The following is a 15414-nucleotide window of genomic DNA, read 5'->3' as shown; positions in this document are numbered from 1 at the left end:
TTAAAAAGGTTTATGGGGCATTTCATTGTTTAACTTTGTGAACTTAAGTTTAATAAACTATCAATTTACAATTTATCAATGACAGTTATTACAAAGTATTAACATTTTTGTGTTTTCATGGGATTTAGCTGTACCCCACTGCCACACAGGTATTTCTTTTAAATAATATGTCACAAACATAAATGTCCAAACTATTTCTCTCTGGTGAAAAGTGACGTGCTTTAACATAAATTATTGTAAAGCCTAAAATTAAAAAGACACAGATGCATTTAATTCTTTTTCCAAAGATTTATTCCTCGTTCCCTCTACATGTGGGTAATACAGTACATACAGCCGACAGCACACAGTACAAAGATAATTTGGGTTTAAAAGTGCAATCCTCCTCAAACATTTCTCAAACATGCTGAGTGTACGAAACATCAGCAACCACCTGCTCAGTGCGTGAAGTAAACTATGAAGGTCGGTCGAAGCAGGATCAGTGATCGCTTTTCAATCTGAGGAGATGGATGTGCAAAAAAAGAAACAAGACGATCTGTTCCTAATGTTTGTCCGCTGAGCCGAGATATTTCTAAAAATGTTACTGGTTACAGATTTAACATCGACTGAGCTCCAGCCAGGGCGATTGATTATTCTAAAAACAAAATGTTAAAACATCAAGAACAAATATATTTAACAAAACATGATAAAATGATAGGGATGGCTACATTTTTGACAAAGGATAAAATAAATATAAGAGAATCACCATATGCATGCATTACATATATTATGAATAATACAGTTGAATGATTCTGATCTAACTGGAAGTTTTGACAAGAAGCATTGCATCAATATCTTGTAACCTCTGCTCCGTTTCTTTGCTTTGTCTCATCTTCCCTTTTTGCCCTTTTTCCTACTTTGCTTCTTTTCTTTCCAAACCTTTCCGCCAACAGTCGACTGTGATCCTGGCGAGTCGGTTTGCCTAATCTTACAGTTTGATTTATGTTCTTTTGTTTATCATAAAAACGCATCTCTTGGGGGGTTTCTGGCTCTTTGATTACTACGATCAAATCAAATCAAATCAAATTCCCAAACATCAAATGACTTTCAAAGGTCATCTACCTCATTTTCTTTTTTAATTCTTGGGTTTACTTGATGAATGCCACAATTAAAACAACTAATATCCAATCTAAACCAAATGATTCCTCACGTATGTGTTTCCACATGGTCAGTGGACTGGTTGGAAGGACACATTCAGGTGATAACTTATCAGACACGAGACAACGATGACGAAATCTGGGATAGATTTAAACGTCAGGAGCATTTTTAAAAGGCTCACACTGATCCCTGCTCCATCTAGCGTTATCTGGAGACAGCTCTGGGATCAAAAGTTGCACAGCTGTAGTTTAAAAATGAGTGAATATATGACATGGCATCAGTGTAACGACGGGCCGATACCAATGTTGTTATCAGACTTATATCATCTGTGGTGTTAAGTTCACAGTAACTGGCCGGGCAAAGTTTCTTTTGTCGTCATTATGAATCGCAAAGTCTCTGCTGTGAGATCTGGGCAGTAAAAAAAAACAGGTGCTTTAAGGCAAAACCAAGAATTTCCGATGTTCCTATCATGGAAGACAACAATGTTAAATATCTCCCCTCTAACTTCAACCTCCAACCATCTGATTCCTCCCCGTTACATGCCTTATGTTGGACTTAACTTCCTGCTGTGTAATTCATATAAACATTTAGATATCATCAGAAACATATTGGCACATATAAATATAAATCCAATTTTCTTAAAAAAAAGCCTGGATTAGTGCGTATCCCAGGTATGAGAACCCCTCGGAGGGGTTATGGCTTCACTCTCATGTAAACATGCTGGTTGATGTCTAGTAGTTGACGGTCTCTGAGGCGGCTCGGTGGCTGGTGGAGCAGTATCCCGCCCTGAAGACGTAACAGAAAAGAAGAAAGACAAGAGAAATCGATGAGACAAGGTTCAGGTGTGCTCACAAAATAATCACTGAGGCTGATCTAACGCCCCCATAAAGGATCAGTTGGCTTTATCTGGTTTGTGCAGGTCCGTAATGTGGTACGTGTTCGACTGGTTCATATGTACAGGACATTAATTGCAATATATACACTTTATTTCTGGACATTAACAAATGCTTATAAACACAACAACACTAACTAAAATCTGATTAAAATAACTTTACCGCAAATATAATCTGCCAAATACATTTTCATCACAAATTACTTAAGGACTGTCAGCAAATTACGGTAACCATAATGTTACAGAGTAGTTGAACATAGTACAACAATTGGTTTAATTCGTCTTCAACATCACGAAAAAACTCACAACTTCTCTCACACACCATCTTGAAATAATATATATTAAAAATTAAATAGAGTGTTAAAATATCAGATTTGACAGGTATCTGATTAGCATTTCTGTCAGGCTATTTAACTTTAAGTACTTTTGTTTTTTTGTGTTTATATTTGCTTTCACTACAAACACATTTATACGGCTAACAAGCTAATTTTCTTTTCTTCATAAGGATTGGTGTATGTAAAACTGAATCAAAGTCAATATAGGATAACCAAAAATAACTTAGCTAACTTGATAACCTGTTAAAATGTATCCAAAATAGTAGCACTCTAACAGAATTCCTTAGCTAGTACGCTAACCCTCAAATCTTGCTAGCTGTGCTAGCTTGATGAGTAATTACTAGCAAAAAGAACCCCATAAATTTATGTTTGGCTACGTTTAACAGCAGGTCATTTCACTGTTTAGCCAAAGACTTAAAGAGGACAAAAACCTTTTAACATACGTAATCATTACGCTGTGTAGCTAGCTAAAGTAACGTGGGTTAGCCTGACCAGCCTAGCTGTCGAACGCAATCACTGGGCAGTCAGAATACATTATACAAAAAAGTCCAACACAATTTTATTATTTCATATGTACGTTAGCTTCTTGCACAACAGGCTTTACCTATACTACTGGCTAATGCTACTTAAGTGCATTAATGCTATTTTTCCTTTCCAGTTACCTGCAGATTCCTGTGGAGCATTCATAGTTGTTCTGGCAGTAAGCTCCAAATGGTTTACTGTTCATGATCCTCCACAGTGGAGTCATCCGAGCTATCCTCCTCGGTGTGTGGACCCCGCTTGAATCTGGACTCTGGTCAGGGCTGGACCGGACCAACGGACCTGCGCAGACCTGGTAAAGACAAAAAAACGGGCACAGAACGGGACAGAATTGTTATTCGTAAAGAACCAAATAAGAAAAAAACTATCATTACGGTTATTCTCAGTAGTCTTCAGTCTGTGTAGAATCAAAGTGGTGCGATAAAATTTAAGTTATAGATGATTTTAAAGCTCATTTAAAAGAGTTCTGGCAAAAGTTTGAGGCAAATATGCAACAAAGCAACACAAAACATGCACGTATTAGCTTTTTACAGAGCTTTCCACTGAATCTGATTATCAGCTAGAAAGTGGACCTTGAGTTTAAAAATCAAAAAGGTTTAGGATGAAGTTTTATGTACAAATCTTTTTTGTAAATGTACTTTAATCTTTAAATCTGTGCATTGCATTTATATTTTCTTTCCCATTCCTCAAGGTGATTAAAAAGCCCCAAGTTGGTTGATTGATCAATATTTTCAGCTCAAGTTTTTAAAAGTCAAACACTTTAAAAAGACTGAATTCTTGCACCACATTCATGAGTAACTACCATAATTCGATCCACTCACCTGCTGAGCCAGCACCAGCAGCACAATGCACACAGCTGCTGCTGCTCTCCTCTGGGTGAACAAGACTTTCTCCTGCATCTTTGTAAGTATTTCTTCTTAGTGACCTGAGAGTTTTGAGTAAATGTCCAAACCAGCGAGGTTCCCTGAGCTCTGATACGTTCTTGTAGGACTCAACCAGTCAGCTTTCAGTGAGTCTGGAGGTTCAGTCAGATTGTAATTAGTCGCCGGGGGTTGCTGGAAGTCTCTTCAAGTGAGTCTGACTCAGCGAACTCAGTTGTGGCACCGGCTCGCCTTTATATAGACGGGCCATGATCCCAGGAGAGAGGAGGCAAGAGGGAGGGAGAGTCACAGTCCACGCTGTGTGTCGTCCAGCCCTTTCTTTATCTCTCTTTCTGGCTCAAATCTGACATTATGTGTTTGCGGTATAAAACCAGTCACTCCCAAAAAAACGAGGCCATCCGGCTCCAGTCTTATTTTGTGGTATTGTTTCTCTTGTCTCTCACACACTTTCTCTTTCTCTTTGTCTTTTACAAAAATAGACGCAGATAACGCGAGCGGACCAGAAGACGCACACGTGATCGAGGACACATTGCAACAAAGAGAGACAGCTGAGGGTTAAAGAGGCGTAGAGGTCGCTGGATGTGTTTGTGTGTGTCAATGCCACAGTGCATGTGAATGAACTCGCCGTGAGATAAGGTTTTATCAACCTGCAGAGTCTGTGCTGCGATGTGTCTTCGCCTACTGATGACCCTGACCTGACGCAATCTTACAGTCCCACTTATACAACGCAGACGGAACATAGGAAGGCTGCAAGTGTGGCTTACGTAAGCAGATATAATCTACACACCACACCGGCACGTGACACTGGTTTCCTTGTGCACAAAACCCGTTTGATTAAAAAGTTATTTATTCGTTTTCTGTCCTCGATATTTCTTGCTCTCCGTACTGGTTCTGGTCATTTCACAGACCGTAATCACACAGCGGCCATTTTCCTCACGCCCCAAGTGGGACTATTTAATATCGTACTGCTGCTTTGCAGGTTGCAAGCAATATGTTGACACAGTTTTGAAGACAAAAAAGCTCAACTTCCCGTCTACGAAAATACCTGGATCGTCCGTATTGTGCGGCCTATCCAGCATGCGCACTAGAGACGTCAGCTAGCTAGCGTCTGGTCTAGCGTATGGCCAACTTGAATAAGAATAAAGTAATTTCATCGTGCTGCTCTTCTAGACTTTCAAAAGATTTTTGGACCAAATTATGACTATGAAACGAGTTGGCTCCCAAAAATGTATCCACCGTTTTACAGCTGGTCATTCACAATGGTAGCGTATGGGAAAAAGTCTTTTTTGCATTCTTTTTCTTAATCACATGCAGAGTTGCACTTGGTTCATGTTGTGTTTATCAGCTCACATGGAGACGATTAGCTCAACTGCTCTGGTCTATTCTAGTTATTTCCAAGAGCAGTACGTTGGGACCAAGTCCAGTCCTGAGGCCTGATCTCGGTTTTGTTGGCGACAGGAGTGTCCCAAAAAATGTAGGTTGTGGCTCACTATGATTATATATGTGACCTGCCAAGCTGCAATTGTGTTTGCCATGTTTGGATTTTCATAGCTGGCTCCATAATCATGGCTTATCTGTATGTTGAACCTCCCAGTTTATAGTTTATAATCCACAGAGAAAAGTTGTTTTAACGCTCCAGATGCAGGTATTTAAGTTTCATGTGAAGACAGAATCGGGCCTGTTTTGTCAGGTTTATTGTGTCGAGTGAACCTTGAGTGGTTAGTAAAAACTGCCTGCACATGGCTGGATCTCATTAACTGGGTTAGTAAGACAAAGGTGAGAGTGCCAACATTCCTACAGGACATGTGTGCGCAAAGATTCACAAACAGAATGTCATTTTCCAGCTGGATGGTGCTGTTATTATCCTTTAAGGTTTTTGTGTTCACCTCTAATGCTATGATTGACACAACAGCCAGATTACTGCATTCATGTTTTCAAGGGCAATTCATGTCTGGAAGAGACGGGAATGTTGTTATCCAAAAGGAGATTCCTGGCCAAGACAGAGAACATTTCTGTGCACAATTCCTGTAAGATCGTTCATCAGGGAAAGGCCTCCGGAGGAACAAGATGCTGACAGGAACCCCTGCATTACATAAAGGCCGAACATCTGTCTCATATGTCTTCGCCGAGCATGACTCATCAGATTGTGCATGACCGGCTGAGCAGCTGCAGAGACCGAGCAAGCTCTTGAAGGCCTCAGAGAAGAGAAGCTAAGACAATGAGTTAATTAAATGAACTTTCCCATGCTTTTTGGTGCAATTTACTAATGCAGGACAGATGCAAACTGTTGGATTTCTGCAACTGGTTAAAATATTTTAAGAGACAAATTATAGCTGAGTGCACATCAGTCGTCCTGAGCATGGAAACTGTTAAAGTACACACATTAATAATAATAAAAAGTGGCATTTTAAAGAGCATATTCTTCATTATTTATAGACAAAACTGCACCAAGTTTTATGGTGTTTGTTGCCCCTCACATTCTCTGTTTGGCTTTGTTTATGTCCTTTTCTGGGCTTTAGTTCTTAAATAATAGTACAACTGCACCAAAACTTATTGGGGTCTGGACCGAGATCCATCCTCTATCCAAGTTTTGTTGAAATCTGTTCAGTAGTTTTCTTTTAATCCTGGCGACAAACCAACAGACCAACCAGTCAACGGACATTATCAGGAAAATACAAATAATAGCTTCAGATTAGAATTCTGGAATTTCACTCAGGAGTTTTTTTTAACTTGCGAACGTATTTAAGTTACGTCACGTATGCTAACCAAAGGATACAGTACGCCTGTCGCTGGTACGATGTAAAGTTCATATTCTTTTTAGAACGGTGGTGCCTGTCGGTTCAGCTTTAATCCTGAGAGATAAGAAGATAACTTGTGTTGTTCAAACTCTTTATTTAATCGTCTCATAATACATTCAGTAACCGTCTCCAAAGCAGTTAGCAGCTTACATGGTTGATACAGGCGCTAAAGGTCTTTACCATGGGGGCTCTTTCGAGTTAAGACAATTCTCTTGGAAATTAACTTAAATTGTGAAAAGCGCATTTTTTCACATGTTGGTGAAAAGTTAAAAAAAATCCTTATTTTATTTACTTCAACATGAAAATTTAACAGGGTCTATTCTGGCCCGAGGCCCATCCTCCATCCAAGTTTTGTGGAAATCTGTTAAGTAGTTTTTGTGTAATCCTGCTGACAAACCAACAAACGGACACTGACGAAAAATTTGTTTCCTATGACTTTCCAGACTTTCACCCAGGAGACCGTTGTACACATCCAGTGTGAAACCAAAAATCAACCGTAAGTTATTCTAACTTGCTCGTACGTATGTTACATAACTGAAGTTAAGCTTATTAAGTAGTTTTCTTGTCCATAACCAAATTTCAACTGTGTAGCAACAGTTATATTGTTTCAGGAATGGTTTTTGGAGTCATTGGCAAGACCCAGGGTTATTCAGTAGTTTACATATGAGGGAGCGTTGAAATAATCAGAAGTTGCAACCCTCGTTTTGGTTCAGTTAGCTGTTGAGCTGTCTGAAACAGGCTCTAAAGGTCGATACTGAACAGACACTTGAGAGTTAAAGCTGCCTTTATGGACTGACGGTGCCACAGTCAGCTGTCTGACCAGCCAGTGTACTTTAAACTTTGATTGTCCTGAAGTAAGAGGGAATTATTCACTTGGACAAACGGATCGAAGAGAGGGTTGCAGACATGACCTCATCTGAACAGTTTGCAGTCCTTATGTGGACTGAGCGGGTCAATTAAACAGAACTGGGTTACCCAGAAGGCCCCTATAAATGTGTACAGGCCTTGAATCAAAGCCAATAGCTCTGATAGTGAATGTGGTGATAGTTCACCAACGGCAGTGCTTATCTCTTATCGCTCACTTAAACAGCCATCTAAAGTCATTAGAATGTATCAGGCACGTACGGTTTTACAGTTACTACCAGGAAACAAAGCATATTGACTTGTGTGGGTTCATAATAGAATTTCCTGCAGGAGATAAAAGTTAAGTTTGCATTCAGTTGTTGAACAGCTTGCAGTTTTTCCTCCTTGTCCTAATGGCAGGTTAGCACCACCTGTAGATGAGCGGATTAGTGTGAAACATCTACTGGATGGTTTGTAATCTTCTGCAGCCGGGGAGCTAATCACAGCAAGCCGGATAACGTGCTAGTGCTAGTCAGTAAGACTCAGTTTAACGAACTAGCTCGCTCAGCTGCTAACGGGACAGTTGAGCAAGAGATGCATTCGTAGCATCGACTCCTGTCGCAGAGGTGTTAACGGTACATTAATAGGTTTTATGTACATATCATGGATGGTGCAACACAGCTAATTAACAGCGCTCTCTTCCTTCATGCACCATTTAAGAAAACCAGCTTTTACTGCTGGTTGTTGATCCAGATGCCCAACAGTTAAAGAAAGCCAAAGTTCTGGACTTTCCGTCAGGTCTGGGATTCTTTCGGCTCCATTAGCATCTGTCGCTCAATGAAATGTGTCGTTTAGCTTCTTCCTTGCATTCTGAATAAATATGTTCCTCGCCATAAGGGTCAGACAGCTTAACTCATCCCAGGTACAGTGTACAGAATAAAACACGGCATACAAGAAATGCAAACAGTTATGTTTGCACAACTGTCTAGTTGCTGACTCATTTCGTAACACAGAAGGACACACGCTTTTTTTCTGCACACCAGATCCAGTAATAGAACATGAGTCTTTTTTCTGTAGCTGCTGACCTTCATGACCCTCTCCGTTTGGCTTCAGTCCAACGTGATTAGTCACAGCTTGCGTCTTCCTGGTGCGACACATCCCCTAGTGAGACGTTTATGGGAAGCACTCATGCTAAAGTGCGTTTCTGCGCGTGTTATTTCAAGAGCATTACAGCATCTTGTCAGAGGAGACGGGAAGGACCGAACCACAACGAAGCATGAAATCCCTTGAGGAAGTAGAGAGGGAGGTCCCGTAAAAACAGAGGATTTCCAGTCACTCTGTAAACAAATGTTATGGTAACACATCAGCAATGCAGATCCTCAGGCCAGATCAGAATAAGAATGAACTTTCTGTTTCTGCTCTTTCATGTTATTATTTCGAAAACAAGCTGCAGTTCATTTTAATGCCTTTAAGGTAAAATACGCAAGAATTGGCCAACTTGAATTTACACGCCAAACAAAAAGGGGTTTCATACCACCAGAGTGCTGCTGACTGTATTCTGTCTAAACATCCATCACTGATGCTACTGTTAGCTTGTTAGCCCAGTTAGCCGTGCAGCTACCAAGGGAGTATTGGTGTTTGAGCCGCAAAGGAGCTTTGGACTGCTGGGAGAGAAAAATACCTCTTCAATGCAATACAGCAGCATCTTTGACATTTAAATGATTGTTTCTTCACAATCTGATGTTAATGTTAGTTAATAAACATTCTTCAAATTGCAGCTTTGACTGCAGTTTTTAAACTTATCACAAACAGGGCTGGAAATTGTCCTTCAGGTGGAACATGAACATGTTTTGATGCTTACAAATGTTGTTTTTTCAAGTTCATTTCTGTAAATATTCTTACTTTTGTGGTCAAAAACGTTGATCTGAAACTAAATTCTGAAGCTCTTTAAATGGTTTTCATTAGATAAATAGCAACTTATGATCAACCCATATCAATTTCAGGCATAAAAATCAAAAACTTCCAGGTCAAGTCACACTCCTTTCTGATTTAAGCGACCTTTACACCACGCCAGCCCTCCTTTAGTACATTCTGTCTTTAAATGACTGAAACTGGCAGCCAAGAAGCTGCACCAGCTGACGGCTAGCTACCTTGAACCTTCTGCACCATCAAGTCAATTAGTTGGTTTATATATGATATCAAGAGGAACAACACTCCGTCCTATGCACCTTGCAGTATGAAAATATTTAGCTGGACAATCGGTCCTGTGACTAAAAAACAAACAGGGGACAAAAAAAAAGGACATATCTGCTTTCATCCCCTTTTTTCTGTGTCAAGAAGTTATTCATTGAACCGTCCCTTGTTGGTGTAAACAAGCCCACTTATCTTCATATTTGTGACAAAGACTGACCTCGTTCCCTTCACGTGAATCCCACACAGCCCTCTTTAAAGGCTTCTCCTGATAGCGAGGTCAAGGAGAAATAAGAAGGCAAACAAAACAAGTTGATGAAACTCATGATAGGCTGCAGAAATCACTGCATGTAGAACACAAAGATCCAGCTGTGTGTCCGATACGTACTATAAATTCATTTATCTGTAAACAATAAAGAACATAAACCAGGTTCCACAGCTGGAGTATTTGTTCTTAGTGAAGAGCGCCCTCTGTTGGATTCAACGCATCACTGCACCATCCTGAACATTTATGTGAATAATTTAAGTATTTTAGATACCATCTATATTTATGTTTAAAGGAGCACTCTAATTTGGGGAAGACATTTTAAACAGAAGATAAAGATCTTCATTGACTGTTTTTAAGTCTAATAAACAAACTGACCTTAAAGGACACAATTTCAAACTGTTTTACTTTGTTTATATGTGGCGGACCGTGCCACCTTTCTAGCATCAAACTGTGTTCTGTTGACCTCATCTTCCTCTGAGAACAGCTTGTTTATTTAAAGAACATTAATATAAATGTCATCTAACTTTACAGAGAGGATTTTTCGTTGTCTGGGTTAAATAAAGTTAACATTTTGAATAATAGGATGTTTACTTAAAAGGGAAACTTTATTATGTCTTATTTTGGGAAATACTCTTATTCGGTTCTTGTTGCCAGGAGATGGACGAGAGGATCAAAACCACTTCCATGTCTTTATGTTAAATAAGAGGTCACATCCATGAACTAGTTAGCTTAGCTTAGCATAAAGACTGGAGACTGGGAGGGAAACTGCCAAGCTCGATATAACACAACTTTACAACATTACCCGACCAGAACTTCTACACGTCACAAATCAATATGCTGTATATTTTTGCATTCATTCCAAAAAAACAAAGTTGTTTTACAAGAAATCAAGTATAAACTATTTGTTGATCTGCACGAGGTTACCAGGGAACTAGTGGATATTCCAGGATGTTACAGGTCTTGAACAAGTCCGGCACAGAAAACAGCCAATCATCCTTTGTTTTTTTTTTCAGCAAAAGCAAATAAGACAATTGAAAAAGTCAAAACTTTTGTAAACAACAGAACACTTAACAGCATCAAAGAGACAACAAATTAGGTTTTAGAAAAGATGCATTTTATTTCATTATTCATTTTCACTCGTAATAAAAATTGAATACATTTCCACTGCAACACTGTTGCGCCTCCTCTTAATTTTCTGTTTAGTTTCTGACAAGATGGCAGCAGCACTTTTTTTTTTTTTCAGGTTTTTGGAGGTCCCTTCAGTTATAAATACATACAAAAGTTTAGATTGTAAACAGCAAAAATGCGACATCACGGTTACATCCAACACCTCGTCCATTAAAATTATTTTTCTTCAAGCAGTGTCTAATTTCTTAGAGAGCAAGACAGAAATCCAAACTGTGTTAAACAAAGATAAGGTAAAAAAAAGAACGAGACAGGAAAACAAAGAGATGATTGCAGAAACATTCATTAATTGGCTGTGGTTTCAGACACATGGTTACTTTTTGAGTTCTCTTGAGCCAGTTTAATCAAGAAATTATATTTAATTTTGTTAAGCTACCCTGCAGGTTAGGTTTAGCTTAGTTAAATCACTACTTAGAGTTAGTCAAGTTGCTCTCAAATGGCTTAAAACGCTTCAAAATGTACCAGTTATCATTTCAGTAGGAAAATTACATAAGTGACTATGAATACGGCAAATCACAAGTTAGTTTGTCCAAATACCAGCACTTAAAGTCAGCCCCTGTTCTCGCCCGGAAACCAGGCCTGCGTCATGGGGAACGCCTGTTCTGGCTACTAGATCTGGACTACCTAACTGGGCCAGACCAACTTGACCAATGTGGGAACCAGCACATTCACCATTGCAGTGCTTTTAAAGAGTTCACAGAACAATTAGTCACAAGAAAAACAACAAACTGTAAATTGACACAACACATTCGCTCATCTGTCATCCCAGAGTTCTTCGCGAGTCAGCAGCTGCCTTTTAAAGTGCTTTAACAGGGATCTGAAGATCTTTGTGGTCACACGAATGACCCAATTAAATCTGCTCCCCTTTTTGTCTGGAAGCATGTTCGAGTCATTCAAGTCTGCTTTAGCGACACGTGCACGACTCGGCCACCATGTCCGGCAGCTCCCTGTACTCCACCTTCTTCTTGTGTACGACCAGCACGCTCATGGGCATGTACTTGTAAGGCACGCATGATGGAGGGGGGACGTCCCCGACGCCCAGGTCGTTGATGACCGTCTGGATGATGGCGTGGTTGGGGGAATGGTAGCCGTAGTGGAGCACCCGCGGGCAGTTGCCCCTGCAGAATCGTGGGTTGTACACCGGCGGAGCGATGAAGTAGTGACCCCAGCCGAGCTCGTCGAAGGACAGCCGGAAGGAGTGGAGCTTGCAGCGGTTCTTGGGCACGCCAGTTTTGCGTTTGTAGTCAGGGATGTCAGAGACAATGGAGGCAGCGGAGGAGGTGGAAAAGGAGGAAGAGGTGGAGGAAGTAGGGGCGTTTTTCAGAACATCCAGTGATTCATCTTTGGGCTCAGAGCTTGAAACGTCTTTGGAGCGGCGGTGGCGGTGAATCGAGGGATGCCACTGCCCTATTCGCCTAATGATGCTTTCTCCCAGCAAGTCCCCCATCAAGTCCTTCACCTCCCTTTCCTCCTCCAGGTATAAAAGAAGAGACGGGACTTCCAGATGTGGTTCCCCTCTCCATTTTTTTTTCCCTCGAGTCCACCACCACAAGAGGCTGCTGTTGTCTTTGGCATACACAGGCTCTGTGCACCAGTACTGGGCCGTGAGTGTCAAGTGTCCCCCCACGCTCTGGTTCTTCCCCTGCTGGACGTGAGCGGTGATGTCCGTCTCCGTCCATCGCTCATGGGGCTCCAGGGTGACCAGACTCTCTTTGCCAAGTGGGGTGATCTGAGCCCTGCAGCGAGGCGGCTCGAGGTCCTGGGTGGTGGAGCGGAGGTGGATGAATGAGGCTCTGATCAGATGCTCTGAGGGGAGAGTGTCGATGTTGTACTGTACTGTGAAGCTGTAGTGGTGGTCTGAAGGAGAGACGGAGGCACAGAAGAAGAGAAAACATGATGTTGTAAATCCTCCGATTTTATCGACTTACACCTTTTACCTAAGATGCTTAGGGCGGATTTTTATTTTAATTTTTTTTAACTGATCTATCAGACAGCCGGTATCATTGGCCTATCACAGATATCAATAGTGACGTATCAGAGTAGATGTTGCTTGATATGCACCCTTCAGAAGACTTTTTGTATTTTACAGGACAAAATGCAGGAGAATATGATAAGAGTAATACATGATTACTATATTCCCATTGACAATAACATTTAAATGACCATTGCGACCAACCATCTACCCAAAAATCCACTATCAGCCAGGTTCAACTGTTAGACATATACTAGGAAGGGGGAATGTTGTATTTTAGACATTTCGGAATATTTGTTATCCTCCTGCCAAGGATTGCCCTGTGCCAATTTTGCCCATGGCGATATGATTTACACTGCACTTCTACTAACCCTGGGTTAAAGTGATAATTCAAGTCTTTTGATGTGGGGTTGTATGAGGTCAGTGTATTACCTGCATTGGATGACCTTCAACTCTCCCTCCCATGTGGAGAAGCACACTAAAGTCTTGCTAAATGGGCCCGACAGCAGGACCTTTTTTGGCAACCAAAAAGTCAGGCTTAAAAAAAATATGTATATATCGGTTTATGCTTGTGCGTAGGAATACACTTGCACAGTGTCACTCACTATTGAAAATGAGATGCGACAAAAACCATGGCAGATGAAGATGGCAGAGAGAAAAACAAAATGGCAGAAAGTTCAGAGCTCAACTCGGCAGCAGAGAGCGTGGTTTGAGCTCCAAGCAACCCAAAAAGCCCCTTTTGGAAATACTTTGGATTTTGGTCAGTAGACGGCAAAAATGCTGAGCCTCAAGATAAAGTCGTATGAAAACTGTTTAAGCTACAGTTAGCTTACCATTCCACCACTAGCAACATGAGGGCACATCTCGAAAATGTGCACCCAAATGAGCAAGTCATGATGTCTGGAACTCAAACTAAACAGCCACGTCTTGACTCATATTTTTTACTGCCCGCTATAAGCTCTTTGTCTGCAGCACGAGGCGTGCACGAAGAAACCTCAGGCTTTTGTGTGCAAGTTTCATGTTTGTATCAACTCGACTTGGATCTACTTGACGTAGTGATGGCGCATTATCAACATCCAGCAGTGGTTGCACATAAAAAAGCATACCGTAGTAAAATGTATAAACCAGTGATCAATGTTAAAATCATCACCGGCCTCCGCGCTCCATGCTTGCATACCTTAACTGGTGTAGTCACCTGGAAACGTACAATGTTCCGTACAATGTTCCGTACAATGTGATGTACAACGTGACGTACAACGTGACGTACAATGTGACGTACAACGTGACGTACAACGTGACGTACAACGTGACGTACAACGTGACGTACAATGTGACGTACAACGTGACGTACAACGTGACGTACAACGTGACGTACAACGTGACGTACAATGTGAAACTAACAGACTGGCTGCCTTGACTGCGGGAAGGGGAAATTGGGTCAATACTTGATTTAAAAAAAAGAAAAGATCTATGTATACCCAAATTTTAGTGGAAAAACGGCATTAGACAGATTATATCTATATATAGATATAGATATATAGATATATAGATATAGATATAGATATATATAGATATATATACACACATTTTGGGGCGTTTTAGGTGGCTAAAATAGGTCTTAAGCTGTACAACACTCTGCTTCCCCGTTGGTGTGCCTCATACAACCCCTCATGAAAAGACCTCGAACTGTCCCTTTAATTGTCAGTTGGCTCACACAACTGCTTTAGGTAGAATGACATGTTGCTACTCCATTTTCTCTTAGTTTCACCCCGTTTAATCCATTTTCAGTAGAATTACCCCACAAACTCGAGGCTAAACCCGCTCTGTAGCCACGTTAGCTCTAAGAAATTAAAAATATAGATCAGTTAGCTCACTAAATGTCACCTGTCGAGGCTGGCAGGTAGTGCACCGAGGAGGCCGAGGGTCTCAGCAGGCGCACCGTGTTGGAACCGAACTTCCGGTGCTGTTTGGGCCTGCCGTCCGGTTCGGCGGCGCTCCGGTACAAACTCAGCATGAACTGCAGGTTCTGGTCCGCTTTCTGCTCGTCCGTCAGCGGCCGGTGGTGAGCGCCTTTGTGCTTCGCGCCCTGGTGACTCCGGCGGCTGCGCTTCAACATGGTGGGCTGGTGAGCGGCCATTTTGTGCCCGGCCACAGCTCCGGTGCAGGTGGACCACAGCAGGAAGACGAAGGAGGACAGGACGAAGACACGCAGGAGGCTGTGTCCGCTGCGGGTCGCCCTCATGTTTGTTTTAAAAACTCTTGGTGCTAGCGAGCTCCACCGACGAGGAGATAGTTCGCAACCATCCTGCCCACGGCCGACGAAATGACAATCAACTTGCTGCAATGGACGGTGACCCCAATTAACCCCTCGGATGT

At 41.5% G+C, this 15414-nt stretch overlaps 2 protein-coding genes across 2 annotated transcripts; both read right to left on the bottom strand.

Annotated features, from left to right (window-relative positions):
• Positions 1 to 273: 273 nt before the first annotated feature.
• leap2 (liver-expressed antimicrobial peptide 2) lies at positions 274 to 4014 on the bottom strand. The gene is made up of 3 exons (XM_030429619.1): positions 3723 to 4014; positions 3024 to 3193; positions 274 to 1920 (listed from the first exon to the last, which is right to left on the bottom strand). Exons 1-3 carry the CDS (start codon positions 3798 to 3800, stop codon positions 1866 to 1868), a joined length of 303 nt encoding a protein of 100 aa, XP_030285479.1. The 5' UTR covers positions 3801 to 4014; the 3' UTR covers positions 274 to 1865.
• Positions 4015 to 10973: 6959 nt separating this feature from the next.
• bmp15 (bone morphogenetic protein 15) lies at positions 10974 to 15414 on the bottom strand. Its single transcript, XM_030429881.1, has 2 exons — positions 14923 to 15414; positions 10974 to 12923 (listed from the first exon to the last, which is right to left on the bottom strand). The coding sequence occupies exons 1-2, from the start codon at positions 15278 to 15280 to the stop codon at positions 11971 to 11973; spliced, it is 1311 nt and encodes a 436-aa protein (XP_030285741.1). The 5' UTR covers positions 15281 to 15414; the 3' UTR covers positions 10974 to 11970.

Source organism: Sparus aurata, chromosome 10, assembly GCF_900880675.1.
Source record: "Sparus aurata chromosome 10, fSpaAur1.1, whole genome shotgun sequence".
NCBI lineage: Eukaryota > Metazoa > Chordata > Actinopteri > Spariformes > Sparidae > Sparus > Sparus aurata.
The sequence above is the reverse complement of the archived record's forward strand: the minus strand, read 5'-3'. Positions and strand labels throughout refer to the sequence as shown.

Coding starts and splice junctions, on each gene's coding strand:
- leap2 (XM_030429619.1), bottom strand. CDS start 3,800: ATGCAGGAGAAAGTCTTGTTCACCCAGAGGAGAGCAGCAGCAGCTGTG. Junction 3,194..3,722: donor TGCTGGTGCTGGCTCAGCAG/GTGAGTGGATCG, acceptor TGTCTTTACCAG/GTCTGCGCAGGTCCGTTGGT. Junction 1,921..3,023: donor TGCTCCACAGGAATCTGCAG/GTAACTGGAAAG, acceptor TTACGTCTTCAG/GGCGGGATACTGCTCCACCA.
- bmp15 (XM_030429881.1), bottom strand. CDS start 15,280: ATGAGGGCGACCCGCAGCGGACACAGCCTCCTGCGTGTCTTCGTCCTG. Junction 12,924..14,922: donor CTACCTGCCAGCCTCGACAG/GTGACATTTAGT, acceptor TCTCTCCTTCAG/ACCACCACTACAGCTTCACA.